This window comes from Gaeumannomyces tritici, assembly GCF_000145635.1.
Source record: "Gaeumannomyces tritici R3-111a-1 unplaced genomic scaffold supercont2.7, whole genome shotgun sequence".
Taxonomy (NCBI): domain Eukaryota; kingdom Fungi; phylum Ascomycota; class Sordariomycetes; order Magnaporthales; family Magnaporthaceae; genus Gaeumannomyces; species Gaeumannomyces tritici.
Genome location: NW_008804551.1, coordinates 702,612 through 722,454, shown reverse-complemented (window position 1 = coordinate 722,454; position 19,843 = coordinate 702,612). Strand labels below are relative to the sequence as shown.

The following is a 19,843-nucleotide window of genomic DNA, read 5'->3' as shown; positions in this document are numbered from 1 at the left end:
CGGCCATCCACGTCCCAACGACCAGGACCGTTAGTGCTGTGCAACAGCCCAGCTCAGGAACCGCAAAAAGCAGAGATGAAAGGAGAAAGGGAAGGATGAGAAATGAAAGGGGAAAGAGGAGGAATAAGACTAGAAACCAGAGCAGGAATAAGAGGAGGATTGGGAACAGGGCACCAGAAAGGGGAGGAAGAACGAGATTGGGTTCTTAGGTCGGGAATAAAAATAAGAACAGGAATATGGGTTAAAAGTCGGTACGGGCAAGGCTTGTCAGGTTAAGGTCATTTCTATAAGGCCAATTTCAAGAACGGGAGGATATCTTTCACTACATCCAAAAACAAAACAAACATGACAACATCAACAATTCCGATCCCTGGGAACTGTGCATGCGCTTGAGTGTCGTTGGGTGCCTGGCCGCCAAGATATGAACACGTCGCTAGAATCCATTCCGGCCCGGACGGAAACCTTTTCACTGGCTGGGCCGAGATGGAAGGCTAGCCGGGGAGTCGGGCACCCAACGGTACTCGAGGGGTCATAAACATATAGACTAATAATAGGTGGGCACTATCTGTTGTCCTTTCTTTTCCCCTCCCACCGTCTCACTTCCTCACGCAGAGATCGCTCCGGATGACCCACTTCTCGCCAGCCGTGACCTCGCGCCCTTCGTGCTAGCGAAGGCAGAAAGAACATGACGTCAGCTGGAGGGCGACGCGACGACGCAGAGGGGAGGGAGGGAGGGAGCACGGCAGGACGCGACGGACGAAACGTACCAGCATGCAGTCGTCGCCGTGCTTGTGCAGGAGCAGCAGGCCCGCCTCGGGCTCCACGGCGACCTCCTCCTTGGCCGAGACGCGGTCCCTGGTGTAGAAGACGGTTTCGCCCCCGGCGCAGCCGCCGTCGGCCGCAGAGGTGAGGTAGAGCAGGAGGGTCCAGGTGGTCTTGGCCGGGATGGCCGTCTTGCCGTCGTCTGCCGTGACTGTAACGTTGTTGGAGTCGTCGTCTATTTTTTTTTTGGTTGGTTGGTGGTGGTGGGTTGCATCGGTCAGTGTGTGTAAGCCCCCACTAGATTACCCATGGCCCAGGCGGAAGGGTTCATCCCATCGCCGGGGCTTGTTCTTTCCCTAAAGGAGTCCAGGCCAACACCGGCATATCTTGGCTGGATACAGGGTCTGCGGATGGGCTCCGATTGGACGGCCGCCTTCAAATATGGCACGCACACCAGCCCCTCCCTCGAAGGCGAGACAGGGTTCAGAGGACTGAAGGTGGAAATGGGAGGGGAGAGAACCCACAGTGAGGCGCAAAGTGCTGGCCCTTTGTGTAACGGTAGACTCGGATGTTGGGGTTCAGACCAACGACCTCTCCACCCCTGGATCAAGGGATTTTTAGGTTAGAAGAGCACAAGGAGGCGTCAAGGGGTGAACAAAAGAAAGAGGAAAAAGGAAGGAAAAAAGCAGTGATATCCCAAGAAAGGAAAAGGGCCGAAATATGCCCTGCAACCACCTCCGGTCCCGGGGGATCGGTAACCAGCGAGGTTGCGGGTGCGTGTGGGCAAGGGGGCACGTGGGCGAGGTCGCCCTGCAGTCTCACCATAGACGAGGGTCGAGGACCTCGTCGTGCTCCTGCCCACCGCCGCCGCCGTCGCCACCTTCGTCCTCGCTCTCACCAAGCCGACCCAAGAGCGCTTCCCTCAGGCCCGTGTCCCGCCAGAGGCGCAAGGCGAAGGCCGGGTCGTAGACCTGGAAGCGGTCGTTCTGGCGCACGGCCTCGCCCTTCTTGGGGCGGGCCGGGGTGGTGGTCAGGGGCAGGCCGGCCAGGAAGTCGACGTAGGCCCTGCACAGCGAGCGGGGGAAGAAGCTGCGGGCCACGACGACCTTGGCGGGCACCACCGCCTCGAAGGCCAGCGGGTCGACTACAGGGAGGCCGGGCCCGAAGGGAGGCCACGAGGGCGGGGGAGCAGCAGCAGCAGGAGCAGCAAGAGGAGGGGCGGTGCTCGTGGCTGCCTTGGCGGAGCCTTTGTTGCCCTTTGCCATGGTCTGGTTTTTTTTCAGTTCTTTTCAGAAGATCCCAGCCGTTGCCAAAACAAAAATGGTGTCGTCGGTTGGTGGCCTTGGCTGGGCAGTGACAGTGATCTGATGGCGGATGTCTCAGGCGGAGAATTCAGACTTTCCCGATCGATCGGTTGGGAATAGCACGGCTGGGCTGGGTTCAGTGCTGACCACCGCTGTGGATCCGGGACCCCCGCCTGTGGTGATGGCGTGTTCAGGGCCTGTTTAGGCATGCTGCATGTGCTGTGGAGACGGCTGAGTCCCCATGGTTCATCATGCGGCCGGCGATTGGCAGCCCAAAGACCAGTCTGATGGTTTGGCCATGCCCACCAACCAGCCAACATGCAAGGGCGGGCCAACGTCGACTTCTCGAGCTCGTCACCAGGGTCGCTACTTTTGCTCCCTTGAACCGAGTTTTCGGGTCTGGCGTGGCAGGGACACGTGGGGCCGTAACAAGCCCCGGGAGTCTGAATCTCTGGGGAATAAACATGGGATAAATGATGCGGTTGTTGGGTGTAATTCATGGGTATTCTAGTATTCTAGACAGCTCGCTTTACCTCCCTTTACCGCCGATATCCGGGCTAGAAAATGAACTTCACCACCCTGGAAGAAAAAGCAGCATTCACAAGCAAACTCATCTACCAGGAATGCGACAGCCAGTACGGAAACCTGAAGAAGCGCGAGCCCACCCGGGCGCAGGCGCTCGAGGCACTCTCCTGGCTGCTGGACCGGTTCGTCGACGTCGATGCCCACGACAAGCCACGTCAGATCGAAGCCGAGCTCGCCGTCCACCACAGCCCTGAGCACATGCCGCCCGGGGACGACGTCCGCGAGGGCAACAGGAATTACCGGTTCAGGAAGGAGATCCAGGCGGTCAGGGCTCTATGCGAGACGTCGGCCCGCATCGTGGTCAGCGCGCTCGAGGCCGCGGTGGACTTGCAGTCGCGGCTGATGCCAGAGGAGGCCACATGGGCGGCGACGACGGACCGCCCCGACGACGACCTCGCGGCCGACCTGGTCAGCCTGATGGGCTACGTGCGCGAGGTCATCGACCGCTGGAAGCCGACGGTGGACAAGCGCGAGTACAACGGCCACATGGCGGGCGCCATCGGCAGGCGGCGGGCGAGGGCGGCGCACCTGCGGTGGTGCGGGCGCATCTTCGCCGCCATCTGCAGCATGGTCTGGCCCAGCGAGGCCGAGGAGGTGAGTGTCTTGCGCAGCGTGTTTATGTCTGTGCTGCTAGCCCCGTCAGGCAGAAGAGAGAAAGCCAAAACAAAGAAAAAAGGCCTGGCTGACCGACGGCAGTGGTGCAACGAGATCCGGTCAGTGTTTGATCAAGACCTAGAGCAGTTTGCCGTGACGTTTGTCATGGACGGGCAGCCGACTTATCGGCGCGTTGAGCTGAATCCACATCAGCTCCCTGGGATCAAAAAGTCTCTGGTCATTCTGCTGAAGGCGCGTCGTCTCAGGGGTAACACCCAGAAGGCGTGACAACTCTTTTTATTTTATTCATTTCCTTGCATAGCGCATAAGACTTGTGCCCATTTTTAGCATGGATTTTATGAAGACTTTGTTATTCGGCTCTCATGATGTCCAGTGCACAAAATCCACTTACTGTAATCGCATGACTCGCGCCATCGGCAGCTTCCCCGCGTCGGTTCGGCACAAAACCCCCACTCTTTTATGCACCTAACAAGTGCAGAAACCTCCATTGAGACATACGATGCCAGCCGGAGAGCTTGTCGAGAGCTGTGAGCGGGAAAGAATTGAGCATCTTGAATTTTCATCCTGGAAAGCTCTCAACTACCGACACGACGCTCACCAGAGAGCCAGCACGGCCACCCTGCATCGGCGTCCTTCCCCCAAACGAGCCCACCCGACAATCCCCACGCCGCCGAGAGCGAGCCTCCCACCATGTTCTCGTGGTTCTCGTCCAGCAAGCCCGCAAAGGACCCGGCCCCGCCAGCCGCTACAGCACCTCCTCCCCCAGCACCATCAGCGAGTTCGAGCGCCAAGACGCAGCTAGAGCGGCTGCGGCGGCAGGACCAGCTGCGGGAGCTGCAGCAGCAGGACCGCGCCGCCAACTCGGCCCTGTCGCCGCGGTCGCTGAAGCAGCTGGGGCTCTTCTTCGCGGGCGCGGGCTTCCTCCTCTGGTCGACGTCGGTCACGCGCCGCGCCGTCGCGCGCAAGCAGCTCGCCGCCGCCCCAAAGTTCTACCACCCGTCCACCTACCAAAAGCCCACGGCCGCGGCCCGGGACGGCGCCGGCGGCCCTGCGACGGACCCGGACGCCGACGGCGGCATGATCGCCGCCCAGGCGCTCGGCCTCGCCACGCTCAACGTCTTTAGCTTCGCCATCATGATGACGGGCGGGCTCTCGTGGGGGTTCGACATCTCGTCGGTCGACGAGCTGCGCGGCCGGGCCAGGGAGCACATCATGGGCGAGGCCGCCGGCAAGACGGACGAGGAGTCGGAGAAGGAGGTCCAGGAGTGGATGGAGGGCGTGCTCTCGCGCCTCAAGAAAAATGACGGCCCGGCGCTGGCAGACAAGCCCCAAGACAAGGAAGAGAGGTAGCGCATGTGTAGCCACCTCCAGCTGGCAAACAACAAGCCTACAATACCACACACGGGACCCCACCCATCTCCTCTCCTCCCTCTTGTTCTCTTCCTCCTCCTGGTCCTATATCTGTCATATTACATTTACTATTACCTGCTACGACATGCGAGCGACCTGATTTGGAAGAACGGTACACCAGCAACACATGACGAATACAAAAGCGGTGTCTCTTCTATCAGGGTACCCAGGACTTGCCCCCCAGCCAGCACAATAATCACTCAGGGTTGCGGCTGAGGTGGCACCAGTCTAATGCGCCTCAGCGCATCCAGCTGTGAAACCTGGGCCGTAATATTCTATCTTAGTTATGTTTTATCCTGTCACCCTGTGTCTTCCTTGATTCTCGGCTCTCACCCCGGTTCGGCATCTCCGCACCATGTTCCGCCTTTTGCTTTTCTTTGCCCTCAATCCGCCCCAAAACACCCCTTCTCATTGGCGCGTGTTGCTTGGCGGCACGAATCGGTTGGGATGAGACACACCAAGAATGTTCAGCCCTCCCGGAGCCAAATCGCCATGGCGCGATCGATCTGGGTGATCCTCCCGTCCGCCATCGCCCCCGGAATTTCCAGATAAGCCCCTGTTCCTTCTATTTTCGAATCGACCAAAGCCCTCGCCGGGATCTGCCACGAACACGGAATATCTTGTGAATCGCTAGTACTTGGCAATTGGACGGATCGCACAGGTGTGCTTCACCTTCGTCATAAAACTCTGCCTTCTCTTGCTCAGACTCCCAAGATAGTCTCGCAGCCCACCCTCCACGACGAAACGACCAGACAAGACCCGCGTACAGCCCTCGATCTATCAAAATACCAAACGAACGAAGCTTCGGGTGCCAGTGGCAGTTTCTGAACACAGCAGCGCGAGGCGCAGGACGCGGGGTGATGGCGGACAGCGTCAAGGACAAGTCGTCCTCGGTCGGCACCAAGAGGAAACGAAAGGACACCCCCACCCGCAGCAACAGCCGGTCCCCCTCAAATAGCGTCACCCTGGAGCTGGGATGTCCCATGGCGACGGAGGCGGCCACAGCCGCAAGAACTCGGCATAACAGGCGAGAGATCACTGCTGAGCTTAAAGAGCGGGTAACGCGAACGCCATCGCCACCTCTCGAGCGTTTGCTTCTCCGCCTCTCTCGGTCAGTGACGCCTGTATGGATACCCAGCTGGATCTCGTTCCCCTGTTCATGATTTCATGAAGCTGACCCGCGTTGGGCCAACCGTAGCCTTCGTTTTGTACTGGGAAGGCCTCCGAGACCCATTCGACACAGGGGAAACGGCCTGCAAAGAAGAAAAAGAAGAAGAGAGCCAGGTCTCTGAGACAGATAAATACTCGCACACTGTCGAGTTTGTCGACACTTCTCCTCCGGAACGACCAGACATGGAGAATCAGGCTGCCACCAGCCCTCGGCACTGTTTGCCGGAGCCAGCTCCACCAGTCGACACTTCTGCTGCTAGCATCATATCCCCAGACTCGAGCATGACTGCCACCACCTACATGGACACAGAAGGGGAGGTCACAAACGCGACGCCGGAACCTTTGGTGCTAGCCACGCCGACACCTGTGCTCTTGCCCACAGGTCAGTGGTCGGCTTGGGACGAGCCGGGCGGATATTCTGCCGAGTGCGCGTGGTTGCCCGCTGCCTCAATGCCGATAGCGCCTGTGGAAGCTATCGGGTACACGTTTGATGGGTGCTCAGAGGCTCAGGAATACACCACTGGACTTGCGGCCGGATGTCCAGAGGCCGGTCAAAACAAGGGCTACGAAGCGGGCGTCGAGTATCTGTGGATGCCTCAGCAGCTTACCGAGACCGCTTTCCTAGAGCCCGAAGCTCTCCAATGGGACAATCTCGACTGGGATGCTCTCGTTTCCGTATCATATCTCGACAAGCGCCTCCCGCTACATTCTTGCCACGCGCAGGTCACGGGATCACTAAGCATTCCTGCCGCCGAGTGCGATGCCTCTTTGGGACAGCCTTGGAGGCATGGTCACCCAGGCACGCTGGCTCAGCCACATCTCGTGTCGACGAGCGATTCCGTTGGAGTTCATTCCGTTGGATTTCCAGGGGAGGAGATGGGTGGTGAGCTGGGGCCACATGTACTCATGGCATTTTTGCCTGATTGGAGTTAGATAATTTTGCCTAGTTTTGCCTAGTTTTGCCTAGAGGTGGTCGTCAAGCGTACTCGTGTTCTTTCTTAGAGGTTGGGACGAGCCCGTTTCCTCGTCGTCAGCTGCCAGAGGTTCGTCTCATGCGTTTTTATGGCGGCCCGGCGCAGAGACTGGACGATTTTCTCCGAGGCTTTTTCTAGGCCGTCGTCTCTATAGAATCCGCTGGCGGGTTAGGAATAAGCACCACATGCAGTAATCTGCGTCGAGTGAAACACAAATTGTGATCCTCGCGGCTGTCCTTCAGCCATCTCTCGGTCAGGTTGGCAGCCACGGCAGCACAGAGCTTCGGCAGTGCAGCAGGTGACGTAACCATGCTGCCGCAGGGGTCTCAGTTTAGAGGTGTCAGCCGAAGTGGATCTCGTCGGCCAAGGGGGCCTCAACAGCTTCTCAGTGGCTTGACGCTTGACGGGAGCAGGCTGGGCTTGTGCGTGCATCAAATCCCGTCACGTCGGACCACGGGAGCCATCCCTCTTGCCTAGCGCCCATCGCACATCGCCAGCATCAGCACAAGAGCACGGCCGCGTGGCGTGTGACGGTCGTGCTTTTGAGCCTGCACTGCTTGGTGCTGGGGTCTGGCCTGGCGTCGGCCTTGTTCGTCCCCCGAGCCGAGATTGTGAAGCGTAATCCGAATCCATTGGGACCGAAATCCAATCCCCCCAACACTGAGGAGATCCGCCCGAACAAAAAATGCACCATGAGAAAAAATACACGGTACATGTCAGAATGGCGACAAGACTGAAAAATGGGCATCACCGGGGCACGAGGCAACCACCCCTTTTGCCTCTGCGACATGGTCTGGATGCCGCCCTGATTGACTATTTGAGCTGTCTGGGAGTCGAGCCAGCAGAAGCCGCAGTCGCCAGCAGAAGCCTCAATCGCCCATCAGAGTCAATATGACGCCAGACATAGACATGGTAGCAGCGACAGCACCACCTCCACCTCCACCTCCACCACCGTCGTCTGGAGATGGAGCGGCCCGCCCCGTCGTCCCTGAATTGCGCGACAGCAGCAGCAGCAGCAACAGGAGTCAACACGACAAGCAACCGCACCCTGTCCCTGCAGCAGTAGCAACAGCAACAGCAACAGCCTCCAACCCCGCAGTCAACGGCGATGCGATCACAGACACCGTCACCTCCTCCACCTCGGCCATGCCCAGGCCCACGCGTCCTCGCACGGCCACCACCACGGCCGAGATAGAGGACACCATCAGCCACCCCGGCGCCGTCCGCATCAACGTCAAGGGCGCCTTCATCGTCGATGACGGCTCCGCCACCCCCGCCACCCCGGCCGTCACCGAGGGCCGCTCCGGCTCGCCCGACCACCACCCGACCCAGGGCATCCGCCTGCCCTACCACACAGCAGTGGTCAGCCACATCGCCATCGACATCGGCGGCTCGCTCGCCAAGCTGGTCTACTTCTCGCGCGAGCCCGACTCGACGGAGCCGGGCGGCCGCCTCAACTTCACGAGCTTCGAGACGGACTGCATCGACGACTGCGTCGCCTTTATGCGCCACCTGCGCGACAAGCAGCAGCCCCTCAACGGCTCCAAGCCCGGCAGCCTCTGCGTCATGGCCACGGGCGGCGGTGCCTACAAGTACTACGACAAGATCCGCGACGCCCTGGGTGTCGACGTCCACCGCGAGGACGAGATGGAGTGCCTCATCATCGGCCTCGACTTCTTCATCACCGAGATCCCGCGCGAGGTCTTCACCTACTCGGAGACGGAGCCTATGCACTTCGTGGCCCCCGCCGCCGGCGACGACGGCGCGCGCTGCTGCGAGACGTCGGCCGAGGGCGACGACAGCTCCCTGTACCCGTACCTGCTCGTCAACATCGGCTCGGGCGTCTCGTTCCTCAAGGTCGAGGGCCCCCGCCGGTACCAGCGCGTGGGCGGCACCTCGCTCGGTGGCGGCACGCTCTGGGGCCTGCTCTCGCTGCTCACGGGTGCCGCCACCTTTGACGAGATGCTGGACCTGGCCTCGCGCGGCGACAACTCGCGCGTCGACATGCTGGTCGGCGACATCTACGGCACCGACTACGGCAAGATCGGGCTCAAGAGCTCCACCATTGCCTCGTCCTTTGGCAAGGTCTTTCGCATGAAGCGCGAGGCCGAGTCGGCCGCCGAGGACGCCGGCGGCGGCTCGAGCGAACTGGAGAGGGAGCGGGTGGCGGCGGCAGAAGCGGCGGCGGCGGCAGCAGCAGCAGCACAAACAGGAGCAGCAACTACATCCCCCGATGAAAGGAGTAGTACCGGCGCAAACGGCAGCAGCAGCAACAACAGCGGCAGCGGCAGCTTCTCCAAGGCCGACATGTCCCGGTCCCTCCTGTACGCCATCAGCAATAACATCGGGCAGATCGCGTACCTGCAGTCGCAGATCCACAACCTGTCGGCCATATACTTTGGCGGCTCCTTCATCCGTGGCCACCCGCAGACCATGAACACGCTCAGCTACGCCATCCGCTTCTGGAGTAAGGGCGCGTCCCAGGCCTACTTCCTCCGCCACGAGGGCTACCTGGGCGCCGTCGGCGCCTTCCTCAAGCGCCAGCCCCGCAACTGGGGCCGCCGCGGCAGCTTCGAGGAGCTGCGCCCTACGGGCGCCGAGCGCCGCATGCGCCAGAGGGGCGAGCCGTCCCCGCCCCGGCCTGCCGATGAGACGGTTGTTGCTTGAAGGGCTGCTATTTTTTTGTTGAGAGTCTGTCTCAAACCTGGCGAACCTGCTTTATACAAGACGTGAGCTGTTGCAGTTGGCCGCATCGTATTCCCGACGCACCATGTCTCTTTTAGGATGTTTATACATAAGAACCAGATAGACTGTGTAATCAAATCACAATTAGCAGCAGAGTCTCGTAAGCTGGTAGATAGATTTACATGACCATGGCATGGGCTACATGTGGGGTCTTTCTGTAGTATTCCGTGCAAGGGACGTTGACAGAGGAGCGCAGACAGATGTCCGAGAAGACAGAAGACCGAGGAGGTAGAAGAGAAACATGAAAGAAGAAAAAGAAGAAAAAGAAGAAAAAGAGGGAAGGCGAGGATCACCAAAAAACAGACTAGAGCAAGTATAAACGACAGAGATGCCCGGCTTTTGAATCCATGGCCCGACAAACACCGTGCCCATCCACTACCTACACACACACACACTCTCTCTCTCTCTCTCCTCAGAAAAAGTCCCCGCCCGGGACGGCGACAAAGACGGCCGTGAGCACGGCGGCGACCAGCACGGCGGCCAGCAGGGCCTGGACGAAGATGGTGTCCTGGATCTGGCGCAGCGCGGGCTCCTGGATCCAGACCTCACGGTCGAAGACCTTGCGCACGATGTTGCGTTTCTCGTAGCGCACCACCCACGGCTCGTCCTCGTAGCAGTTTGAGCTGCCGAGCGAGTCGAACGAGAGCTTGCTGCTGCCGTTGTTGTTGTTGTTGTTGTTGTTGTTGTTGCCGCCGCCACCACTCTCACCCTCCCCTCCTTCCTCCTCGACGTCGCGGTCCTCCGTCTCAAACAGCTCCCACGGGCGCACGTGGCGGTGGTGCAGGCCGTGTAGGACGACGCACATGCCCTTGTAGGCCGCGACCAGGGTGGAGACGCCCAGCACGAGGGCGATGGCGGCCATGGCGCGCCAGCCGCGCGGGGCGCGGGAGAGGGCCAGGACGACGCCGGCGGCGAGGCCGGCGGCGACCAGGGAGGCGCCGAGGCCGCGGGCGAAGGCGATGCGGGCCGGGTTGCCGTTGCAGATGGACCAGCGGATGAAGTTTGGGTGGGCCTGGCGGCGCAGCGACCACTCGACGGTGCGGGCGACGCCCGCAAAGGCCGAGGGGTGCGTCGTGGCCGCCAGGGCCTGCAGCAGCGCCGCGCGCTCGCGCGACGACAGGTTCAGCTGCCGCGGCGCGTCCTCGGCCACGTACGTCGCCACCACGCGCTCCACCTCCTCGCGGAACGGCTGGATGGTGACTTGGGGAGAGGGGATGGGTGGTCAGCACATGAAGTGTAGTGTAGTGTAGCGAGCCGGAGGGGTGGGTGGTCAAGGGGAAAACAAGAGAAAAAAAAAAATGTGCGACCAAAGAAGACTTACAGGGCTGCTTCGCGCCGGCATGGTCAAACGCGTCCTTGGCCTGCGCCTTGTAGCTCGAGGCGTTGGACGCGCTCGTGGTCGACTGGGCGTCGGCGCCGGGGTTGGGCGTCCCCCAGTCGGACCCCTTCTTGCTGCCCTCGTCGACCCTGCCCTGCTTCTCAAAATAGGTGCCCTTGAACAACTCCTTGGCCGCCTGGGGCTCGCGCCGCATCTTCTCCGTGTGCTCCCTCTGCAGCCGCTGGGCGACCTCCTCGGCCTTGCCCTGCGTCCACTCAGGCGCCAGCGCCCTGTCAGTCGCGGGGGCGGCCGCGAACCGGGCCGAGTAGTCGCGGTACCACAGGAAGAACTGTAGGTTCTCCGCCGCCCGCTCGATGTAGATGAGGTAGTTCATAAAATCACGGATGGTGCAGGGCTGTTTTTTTTTTGTTCAATGTGTTTCCACCGGAGTCAGCAAAAAAGTCCTTCGATGGCTACGTTTCTCACCGCGCTGGGCGGCCAAACTCACCGGACATGTGCCCCCGTCCATGATCTTGTCAAAGGACAGTGCCGGCGGGATGCCTGCACTTTGCCCCGACTGGCCAGACTTGATGGAGGCTCCTGCCTTCACATCATCGCCCAGGGTTGTGCTTGTCTCGGCGGTTGAGCTGCTGGCTGGCCTCTTGTCCTCCTTGACGACAAGCTGCGGCCGGCGGTAGTTGAGCGGGAGGAGACCCATCGTGGTGGAAGCTCGGCCGGTTAACAACGTGGGAGGGAGGGGGTACAGATTTGGAAACGATAATCGCAAGAGACGAAAACAGGTGTTTGAGGGCGATCAAGGAGACGTGTGGCGTGAGCGAGCCCTTGCTCGTTTTCTCCAACGGGTGTGTACGTGAGCGAGAGAGTTGCAGCGGTAACGAGCGTGACTGGCACGAGGCGTGGCGATCTCGCGTGGTCACCGGGGAAGGGGAGATGGGGGACGTCGGTGGGTTGAAATAGGGCCCAGGCCCCTCGTGCCCTTCCCGAGATGCACGAGATGGGACGTGGCAGCCAAAGGGGCCGCCACTGATGGCCAGACCGGCGGTAGACCAGAGGCTTGCACAAGCAAGCCTGGGCACTCGCACCCCCTTCGGGCACCTCCTCCTCCTCCTCCTCCTCCTCAACATCACACGAGAGAGCCGAGCTGCCCTAAGACCCTCCGGTTGTGTCACCATCGCAGCCCGAGGTTGCCACTGGCATCGCCTAGCCGCAGCATCGCCGCTCTCGCCCCCCTCTCTGCCCAAGGGCTAGCCTGCGAGTGCTCTGCAATAGTGAAAGCTTTGCTTCCTCGGCGCACGGTAAGCGGCGGGCCAGGGGACGGAGCTGATTGGCCCAAGGGGGTGCGCGAGAAGCAAGTCGCGGCTTGTGAGCTAGAGCGCAGCTAGCCCCCAAGTGGAAAAGGCCCGCGAGACTTCCCGCAAGACATTAGCGGCGACGGCTGGGCAGCTGAAGCGGAGGCGTCACCCGGCCGTGCTAGTTGGGGAAAGGAAAGAGAGAAGAGACCCGGAACGGAGGACGCGAAGCTCGACGGCATTGAGGTTAGATGGGTGGTATACATAGCACACTCGTGCTATTGCGGCCCTCGAGGAAGAAGCAAGCGCCGAGGCAGGCCGGAAGCCCTGCCTGCCATGGGCTGGCATTGACTCTGAAGGGCGTCGAGCCGATCGATGTGCATGCCATCCGAGGTCGAGCCCACGAGAGCGGGCCTCCCTTGCCTGGCAGGTCCCCCCTAGCTGTCCTCCCCCGGCTGGCCCCCGCCGGACACGCTACTTATTGTCGGATCCCGAATAGCGCGATCGAGACGTGGCGTTCTCCGTAGCTTGTGCCCAGCTTTTGCTTCCCGGGTTCCTCCCTGTTCTCCTCCCCGGGGCTCTTTGCTCCTGGCGCGGATGTGCCCAGCCACGAGCGGCAGGTGGCATGCTCGATCGAATTGCAAAGTGGCCTCGCTTGTTGATCGCGTGCATAGTAGCTCAGAGGGTAGATCGACCAGAGTGCCGGTTCCGATGTGTTCGTTGCCGATGCACTACCTGCCACCCTTATTTGCCGGCTTCCGATCTGGAACACCAAGACGAGCTTCCGATCTTGGGCTTCCACCTGTGAGACAGGACACTGCAGGTCCCAGCGAGATTGTCTAGCGCGTCCATGGTGAGGGAGGGGGAGAAAAGCTGGAGGGCTGAGATGCATGGGGTTGGCTGAAATGGTGAAAAGCAAATGCCATTCCCGTGCGCTGGCAATTGGGACCCAAATTCCATGTCCCTCAGATGCGGAAACGCCCTGACCACAGGCCTGCACATGCGCTAGGCGGGCGCACAAGCACCCCTAGCCCCTAGCGCAAAAACCCAGCACCGTGCCACGGAGAATTTTTCATTGGCCGTATTCTGTCGACAAGCCAATAGAACAACCTAAGCCAAAGCGACCAAGATGCGTGCTACGGCAGACACAGAGCACCTCCAATCGCAGACACCCGTCGCCTTGCTCGCTCTGGATATGACAGGAATGACGGCTTTGCGCCCACACAAGCCGGCGGGCTTGTTCGAGCGCCGGCGACCCAGCCGAGGAGATGAAAGGACCGCAGCCCGCCAGCGCCCGGCTCTCAAGACCACGCACCTTCACCACCACAGCGTCCGCCTGACCCAATCCCAGGGACTGGTGCCTGGCACACAGATGGGCTGTTTGAATTGCTTCTTTGAACGCTCTCGCTAGCGTCAGGGGTACTCTGTGATGCGGGCACCGCCAAGCACACCTTCTTTGCCTGGACCATGGTAGTGCCAGTCTTCCCAGAAACAGGCTGTCCTGGCAAAGGCGAGGACGGGGTGCCCGCCCCTGCGTTGTCGACCGACGGACTGACCACTAAGCTCGCACTTCCCCGGAACTCAGCCTTTCCGCCCCGCGGCGGCCCTTACCAGTGCTTCTCGCTGATATCGACCGTGTTCACGTCGACGCCGTCCTTGAACCAACGCTCCTCGTCGGCAATCTTGACATCGTTGCCGCTCATCTGCCGCTTGCGCATCAGGCCGCTGTCGGCAAAGGTCCAGTCCTCCAGCCCGTACGTCCTCCACCACTGGCCCTCCTTGTCGTGCCACTCGTACCAGAACTGGACGGCGATCTGCGAAAAGCGGATGGGGGGGGGGGGGGGGGTCAACACAAATTTCATCCAAAGGGTTACGGCGAGAGGCCGGCGCGAACCTTGTTGTCGGTAAAGGCAAACAGCTCCTTGCGTAGTCGATAGCCGTCCTCGGCGGCCCACTTGTCTGTGAGGAAGGCGTCTATCTCGTCCCTGCCCCTGAGAAACGTGCCCCGGTTCCGCCAGATGGAATCGGGCGTGTACGCCATCTTGACAAGCTGCGGGTTCCTGTCAAAGCCACTGTTAGTTCAGGGAGAGTCGTTATCCAGGCTGCAAGCGACGGCATCGTACCTGGTGTTCCACGCATCCTGCGCTGCCTTGACCTTGACCTTGGCAGTTTCGATAGTGAAGGGGGGCACTGGTGGTCTCGATTCGTCCGCCATTGTGCTGAGAATGGGCAAGAAGACTGCAGCGAGTGTTGAGAACTGCATATGAGAAGACGCTGGTTATTTATTTGGGTGAAGACGTGCAGATCAAAAGTGACGAGATGATATGCACCAAAGATCAAGAGACAAGGTGCTTATATACCTACTCTGCCGTGGCCAGGATTGGCTCACCGGAGCTTTATTGTCAGGCTTTGCTGTCAGGTGGCCGTGTCGGGGTTTCCAACTATGGTCTCTCGTCGGCGGTGATTGCTCAAACAGCGGGCGATATCGCGAGTTTAAACAGGGCGGGGCAGCGAATCCAAATCCCGCACGACCATGCATGCACACGCGGGATTCCAAAGGCAGTAGCTCTTTCAAGCCCCGGCACTGGGCGGCGGGTTTCGGGGTCCACGCGGACCCTTCTCACAAAAATGTGTCAGCAACTCTCCTTCGCGAGCACGCGGGATTTGGATACCGCGAAATGTCGTGGCCTCTGGAGTCAACTAGACCATGTCCACGAGTTTTCGACGACCTGACCCCCCATAAGAGACCGCCGATCAAAGATGCCGCCAAGGCAAGGTTGGGCGAATGTTATGATGGGTCAGATCTTGACAGGCGGGAGGCAAATTGACACCGATTGACAAAAGGAGTGAGAATTACTTACGGCAGCCCAAACCAGGAACCAATGAGATACTGAAGTCCTTAAAAGTCCAAGGACTGACGCTTCCAGATGCAGCCTCTCTCATACAATGACGAGAGCCTCCACTTTGACACCCCTTTTCCTCAATTCTTCCTCTGAAAGTCGGGGGTCGCATTGTGTCCCCGTATCCTTATCCGCTCTGGTCCAGGACGGACACCCGTGTGAGTCTCTCGCTTCACACCAACCTTCGGGAAGGCAAACTGCCCGAAGGCGGGGGTCGTCCCACTGCGAGGTTCCGTCGGCATGTTCGACCCGTGGACGGTTGAGTGCGGCCAGTCCGTGAAGATAAGTAACCTTCCATCCGGGATCCAACACGCCCAAGAGCGCTCCTCCGTCGTTGTATCTGGTCTGGGGTGGTCAAACTTGCCAACGACCCGGTACATGTTCGATTTGGCCTCACGGCGGAGGGCAATGAGCCGCCTGCACCCTAGGATGGAATACAGCAAGTCCCCTTCACGACAGCCGCCGAATCCGAGACCAAGAAATCCATCTTGAGTCCATCTACATGAGTCCCCGTGGAAGAGGACCCGAGTGATGTGCTTGAAGATAATTCCAGTGTTGCCTCTGCCCAGGAGATCCGAGTCTTCCTCCCCGTGTTGTGCTTGACGTACCCATTTTGCCAGCTCTGCCATGGAAAACGCGAGCGAAGAGTGATTATTTCTCCCGGTGCGTTCGGACCATAAGCAACCCGATAGACCCTTGGTGAGCCCCTCCAACCTGGAAAGGTCCCAAAGGTCAACGTTCTCCCCCATTCGACTCCTGACTATGTCCACAATGGCATCCTTCAGCAGACGCGCCTCGGCGTCCTTGTTCAGGACAAGCGAGGCCGGCTTGCCCAGCGCCCCGCAGTACACGCCCGCCACCTCAACAGTGTTCGCGTCGAGCTGGTCAAGCCGCCCGGCCGATGACCCTGAAGCGTGGCAGTAAGGGACAGCCCTCGTGTTGAGCCCAGTCCCGAGGCCGAGCATGTGCAGGTCCGGAACCCAGGACGGTGCGCTCACTTCTTCGCAAAGCTCAAGGAAGTCGGTCCTGGCCGAGCTGGCGAACAGCGTGATGACCGCGTCGTGGTACACCATCTTCGGGTCCTTGCCGTAGTCGGGCTGCAGGTCAAACAGGCGGCCCGAGGAGAGCAGGCCCAGGAGCCCGTACACTCGGTCGACGCCGAGCGTGCACTCGCAGGACCGACACGCGTGCATGACCTCCATCACGTTCTCGTACATAGCCAAGCACCCCAGCTCGTAGACGTTGAACAGGGCGCTCGCCAGGCGCGCGTCCCCGCGGCCCAGCAGCCGGACGAGCGAGTCCATGTAGAAGACGGCGGCTAGGAAGGTCGGCCACGACATCTCCTCGGCGCCCGCCACCACGACCGCGTTGCGCGCCAGCGTGACCTCCCGGCGCGTCCACAGTCGCCTGAACCAGGCGCGCGAGACCAGCTCGAGGACGGCGCCCAGCTGGGCCTCGGTGTAGGGCGAGTAGCCCTCCTGGAGCGCGGCCCACGTGAAGCGCGGGTCGGACGACCCGGGGACGGGGGACCAAGTCCTCGTGCGGGGGTCTGCCCGGACATGACGGCCCGTCTGCCGGAGTGTCTGCATCCCGAGCGCGCTCGTGCCGGTTTCGGGGCCGAGCCAGATGACGACCCTCCTCGCCATCCGGTAGACACGGGCCATGAGCTGGACCTGCCGCTGACGCTCGGCGACGTCTCGCTGGTTGATGCAAATGATGTCGCACCAGAGAAATCGGGTGGCGTGTTCATGCCGCAAATATTGCAAGGCAGTTGCGAGGTTCTGGCGGACAACAAGGCTGCCTCCGGCTCGCCCTAGAGCCAGAACGATCCGGACGGGGTCGGGGCTGTCGTCAGTCCCCCAGACATAGAACAAGGACTCATATGGCTGTCTGTTCTCAGCGGAGTAGGCGTCGGAGAGATCGATGTCGAGGATCTCCCCTCGCAACGGATCGTCCGATTGGCCTTGAAGCAAGGCGAAGAGCCTGACACCCGAGCCGGACAGGGGTTGATATTGGTATGTGTTTTCCATTATTATACTTGGACGGACACGAACACTCCAAGCTCCGGAATGGATAGGCGCCAAACGACTCGCTGGGGCTGTATTTGGGACAGTGCAAGATGCGCATTCAAGAGATATGGAGCTTCGGCTCCGTCCCGGGTGCCTACGTCCATCTTCAAGGCATCCTTGGGCTGGCGCGCGGGGTTGCCAACCCGGTGTGCTCTCGACAAATAAAATCACAAAGAAGCCGTCTCCTTCTTCACACCTCAGCAGCCGTGATGCTCAGCCCGGCGCGAATGGCCATCAGACGGCTCGCTCCCAGCGCGGCCTGCCGCATGCAGTAAAGGTTGTAAGTGAATGTGTCGTGGTACTTGGGGGGTTATCTTGGTGCCAGAAGATGTAGTACTTGTACATCTAAAGGAGGCTTCACATCCCCGCCAGCGTGACCTCAGGTGTATCGCTTCTCTGTCTCCTGTATGGGCCCAGCTTTAGCTTGGAGGCACCTGGGCTAGCTCATTCCCTTGCCCCCACCGCTGGTCAGTGCCCGGGTGGCACGCCCCAACGTCTCAAGGTTTCACGTCCCATAGCCTCCTGTCACTGTGACTAGGGATGCGGGAGAGACACAAAGACCATTGGTCTGTCCGGGTAACGTGCATCTAGCGTATACGACCCGACCTCTCTACCTATACGCTCAGACGAATCCTACATCTGCTGTGTTACCACACCGGCCAGTCCCAGCAATTCAATGGATGGCGCTTGGGGCGCTGTTACCTCTCGGAGTTACAAGTCAGCCTGTCTGGGATCACGGTCCGCTGGGTTGCCTGATTGGAAAGGCCATGCCACGATCCATCCTCTGGGTAACCACATAGCTGGGCTATTTAGAACGCCAAGTCCTTGCTAGCGCACTTTACCGCCTGGGATTTTCGTATTATAGACAAACGCGTGCAGTTCTCCTTGCCCCAACTGCGCCTGCCCATGAACCATCACTGTATCACGTTTGTTTCAACCCAAGAGATAGCGTGTACGCATTCATGCAGCCAAGGATGTCAAAATACTGCATCGGGCCAGCCATCCGGGCCGTCGCGTCCGCCGCTGCCGTCAGCTGGAAGCGCTCCAGGCCGTTTGAGCACGCCCCAGGGGCTCCCCCGGCAAAGACCAGGGGCACGGTTCGGTTTCTGGGCGCGACCCTGGACGGGCTCCCGGCTCATCTCAACTTCACCAAGGGTCTTGAGCACCTCTCCAACATCGGGGCCAGCCACAAGTGCATCGTGGATGTCACCGACCTCCGGGGCCTCGAGCCCCCTGCGACGCTTGGGCACGAGGGCGTCGAGTGGCTCTACTCCCCCTCGTGCCTGTCCGAGGACCGGCTGCTCGGGCCCGACCCGGACGGGGCTTCCGCCTTTGTCCGGACCGAATACTTTGACGAGTGCGCCGCCATCGTTAAGGAAAGGACTAGTACCGCCAAGGTCGTGCCCTATAACTACCGGCACCGACAGATCCGGGAGGTTAGGATTCTGCTGCGTCGTACGGGGCGGTTAACTCTCCAGCTTCCAAGCCGGCTGGTCCTTAATTTTTGTTTAAAAAAAGAAAATGTTATCTGACTGATGCTGTGATTCCAGGATACGAAGCTCGACGACCCCTACAATTTTTCCGGCAAGCCCCTGCCCAACATTCACATGGACAACGACGAGGCCACGGCCAAGGTAAACCTCTGCCGCGTCCTGGGCGACGAAGAGGCGGACTAGTGGCTTGCCAGACGCCGCAAGGCCATCGTCAACCTCTGGCGGCCGGTGGGTGACGTGGTCCGGCAGTGGCCCCTCGTCCTGGTGGACGCGAGCAACACGCGCGCCGGCCGGGACACGCGGCCGGTGTACACGCTCGGCAACTACAAGACGCACTTCACGGCCCTCAAGCCGCAGGAGCGGTACGGGTTCTACTATATAAGCAACCTCGCGCCGGACGAGGCTATCCTGTTTATCGACTACGATTCGCAGCTGCAGCAGGCGGCGGCGGCGGCGGCGGCGGCGGAGGCGGCGAAAATCCGAACTGCTACGACAGGCCGGTTTCAGGCATTGCGCACGGCGCGTTCGAGGACCATAATGCCCTTGAAAAGGCGCTACGGCGGAGGTTAATCGAGGTGCGGTTGCTTGTGCTATATAATAATTAAAAAGGAAATAAATAGGAATTTTTTATTAAGTAACCAAGCTAAATTACTTTTTGCATTATTAGCATTATGATAAATTTTTAACGGTAATTAATACTGTAGCTAATTACGAAAAAGTTAATGGGTTTGCGCGATATTTTGTATAAGTGTTTAAGCTGGTTAATTAAATTAAATAATATATTGCACGCAAAAGAAATAAGCAAAGTGTAAGGTTATTCCGGTTGGTTTGCTTTAAGGAGGATGTACAGGTCCCGGGGATTACGAAAAAGGGGGAGGTTAAAAAAGGAATAATTTGTAACAGCATAGCACTGTTAAATTACAGGGTCCAAATTGGGGCTTTGCAGCACGATTACAGCAATTTATAGGGTTACGTTTACAAAGGTTAAGCTTGTTAAGCACTATAATATAATGCTAACAAGCCCACATTAGTTGTTAAAAATAGGTGCTATTCCAGGGAAAGGGTGCCAACTCAGTGCCTTTCCTTATATACCCACCGACATCGATTTTGCGGGTTTTTACCCTTAAGGGGTTGCGGTGCCGCGCGCGATTTTCCGCAATATTATTTTGTATGGGGATTTTTAAAAAT

At 59.7% G+C, this 19,843-nt stretch overlaps 9 protein-coding genes across 9 annotated transcripts; 5 read left to right on the top strand and 4 right to left on the bottom strand.

Annotated features, from left to right (window-relative positions):
* Positions 1–249: 249 nt before the first annotated feature.
* GGTG_11567 (hypothetical protein) lies at positions 250–2,160 on the bottom strand. Its single transcript, XM_009229458.1, has 4 exons — positions 1,585–2,160; positions 1,287–1,363; positions 768–997; positions 250–665 (listed from the first exon to the last, which is right to left on the bottom strand). The coding sequence occupies exons 1-4, from the start codon at positions 2,025–2,027 to the stop codon at positions 597–599; spliced, it is 819 nt and encodes a 272-aa protein (XP_009227722.1). The 5' UTR covers positions 2,028–2,160; the 3' UTR covers positions 250–596.
* Positions 2,161–2,401: 241 nt separating this feature from the next.
* Positions 2,402–3,623, top strand: GGTG_11566 (hypothetical protein). The gene is made up of 2 exons (XM_009229457.1): positions 2,402–3,245; positions 3,348–3,623. Exons 1-2 carry the CDS (start codon positions 2,631–2,633, stop codon positions 3,531–3,533), a joined length of 801 nt encoding a protein of 266 aa, XP_009227721.1. The 5' UTR covers positions 2,402–2,630; the 3' UTR covers positions 3,534–3,623.
* A 333-nt stretch (positions 3,624–3,956) lies between these two features.
* On the top strand, positions 3,957–4,616 carry GGTG_11565 (hypothetical protein; the record flags this gene model as incomplete). The annotated part of the gene is made up of 1 exon (XM_009229456.1): positions 3,957–4,616. The coding sequence occupies one exon, from the start codon at positions 3,957–3,959 to the stop codon at positions 4,614–4,616; it is 660 nt and encodes a 219-aa protein (XP_009227720.1).
* Positions 4,617–5,536: 920 nt separating this feature from the next.
* GGTG_11564 (hypothetical protein) lies at positions 5,537–6,779 on the top strand (the record flags this gene model as incomplete). Its single annotated transcript, XM_009229455.1, has 2 exons — positions 5,537–5,765; positions 5,875–6,779. 2 exons carry the CDS (start codon positions 5,537–5,539, stop codon positions 6,777–6,779), a joined length of 1,134 nt encoding a protein of 377 aa, XP_009227719.1.
* Positions 6,780–7,249: 470 nt separating this feature from the next.
* GGTG_11563 (hypothetical protein) lies at positions 7,250–9,660 on the top strand. Its single transcript, XM_009229454.1, has one exon. The coding sequence runs from the start codon at positions 7,712–7,714 to the stop codon at positions 9,485–9,487; it is 1,776 nt and encodes a 591-aa protein (XP_009227718.1). The 5' UTR covers positions 7,250–7,711; the 3' UTR covers positions 9,488–9,660.
* Positions 9,661–9,952: 292 nt separating this feature from the next.
* GGTG_11562 (hypothetical protein) lies at positions 9,953–11,904 on the bottom strand. Its single transcript, XM_009229453.1, has 3 exons — positions 11,392–11,904; positions 10,887–11,298; positions 9,953–10,765 (listed from the first exon to the last, which is right to left on the bottom strand). Exons 1-3 carry the CDS (start codon positions 11,599–11,601, stop codon positions 9,978–9,980), a joined length of 1,410 nt encoding a protein of 469 aa, XP_009227717.1. The 5' UTR covers positions 11,602–11,904; the 3' UTR covers positions 9,953–9,977.
* Positions 11,905–12,866: 962 nt separating this feature from the next.
* Positions 12,867–14,980, bottom strand: GGTG_11561 (hypothetical protein). Its single transcript, XM_009229452.1, has 4 exons — positions 14,554–14,980; positions 14,317–14,450; positions 14,088–14,253; positions 12,867–14,007 (listed from the first exon to the last, which is right to left on the bottom strand). Exons 2-4 carry the CDS (start codon positions 14,406–14,408, stop codon positions 13,801–13,803), a joined length of 465 nt encoding a protein of 154 aa, XP_009227716.1. The 5' UTR covers positions 14,409–14,450; positions 14,554–14,980; the 3' UTR covers positions 12,867–13,800.
* A 193-nt stretch (positions 14,981–15,173) lies between these two features.
* GGTG_11560 (hypothetical protein) lies at positions 15,174–17,123 on the bottom strand (the record flags this gene model as incomplete). Its single annotated transcript, XM_009229451.1, has 1 exon — positions 15,174–17,123. One exon carries the CDS (start codon positions 17,121–17,123, stop codon positions 15,174–15,176), a length of 1,950 nt encoding a protein of 649 aa, XP_009227715.1.
* Positions 17,124–18,136: 1,013 nt separating this feature from the next.
* GGTG_11559 (hypothetical protein) lies at positions 18,137–19,225 on the top strand (the record flags this gene model as incomplete). Its single annotated transcript, XM_009229450.1, has 3 exons — positions 18,137–18,598; positions 18,713–18,796; positions 18,860–19,225. The coding sequence occupies 3 exons, from the start codon at positions 18,137–18,139 to the stop codon at positions 19,223–19,225; spliced, it is 912 nt and encodes a 303-aa protein (XP_009227714.1).
* Between the last annotated feature and the right edge of the window lie 618 nt (positions 19,226–19,843).

Bases quoted from the DNA above. Each gene is read 5' to 3' on its own strand.
- GGTG_11567 (XM_009229458.1), bottom strand. From the start codon at position 2,027: ATGGCAAAGGGCAACAAAGGCTCCGCCAAGGCAGCCACGAGCACCGCC. The intron at 1,364-1,584 runs GTGAGACTGCAG...CCCTTGATCCAG, and splicing joins GTCCTCGACCCTCGTCTATG to GGGTGGAGAGGTCGTTGGTC. The intron at 666-767 runs GTACGTTTCGTC...TGCCTTCGCTAG, and splicing joins ACGGCGACGACTGCATGCTG to CACGAAGGGCGCGAGGTCAC.
- GGTG_11566 (XM_009229457.1), top strand. From the start codon at position 2,631: ATGAACTTCACCACCCTGGAAGAAAAAGCAGCATTCACAAGCAAACTC. The intron at 3,246-3,347 runs GTGAGTGTCTTG...GACCGACGGCAG, and splicing joins GGCCCAGCGAGGCCGAGGAG to TGGTGCAACGAGATCCGGTC.
- GGTG_11563 (XM_009229454.1), top strand. From the start codon at position 7,712: ATGACGCCAGACATAGACATGGTAGCAGCGACAGCACCACCTCCACCT.
- GGTG_11562 (XM_009229453.1), bottom strand. From the start codon at position 11,601: ATGGGTCTCCTCCCGCTCAACTACCGCCGGCCGCAGCTTGTCGTCAAG. The intron at 11,299-11,391 runs GTGAGTTTGGCC...AAAAAAAAACAG, and splicing joins TGGACGGGGGCACATGTCCG to CCCTGCACCATCCGTGATTT. The intron at 10,766-10,886 runs GTAAGTCTTCTT...CCTCTCCCCAAG, and splicing joins TGCCGGCGCGAAGCAGCCCT to TCACCATCCAGCCGTTCCGC.
- GGTG_11561 (XM_009229452.1), bottom strand. From the start codon at position 14,408: ATGGCGGACGAATCGAGACCACCAGTGCCCCCCTTCACTATCGAAACT. The intron at 14,254-14,316 runs GTACGATGCCGT...TGGCTTTGACAG, and splicing joins CAGGATGCGTGGAACACCAG to GAACCCGCAGCTTGTCAAGA. The intron at 14,008-14,087 runs GTTCGCGCCGGC...CGCTTTTCGCAG, and splicing joins TTGCCTTTACCGACAACAAG to ATCGCCGTCCAGTTCTGGTA.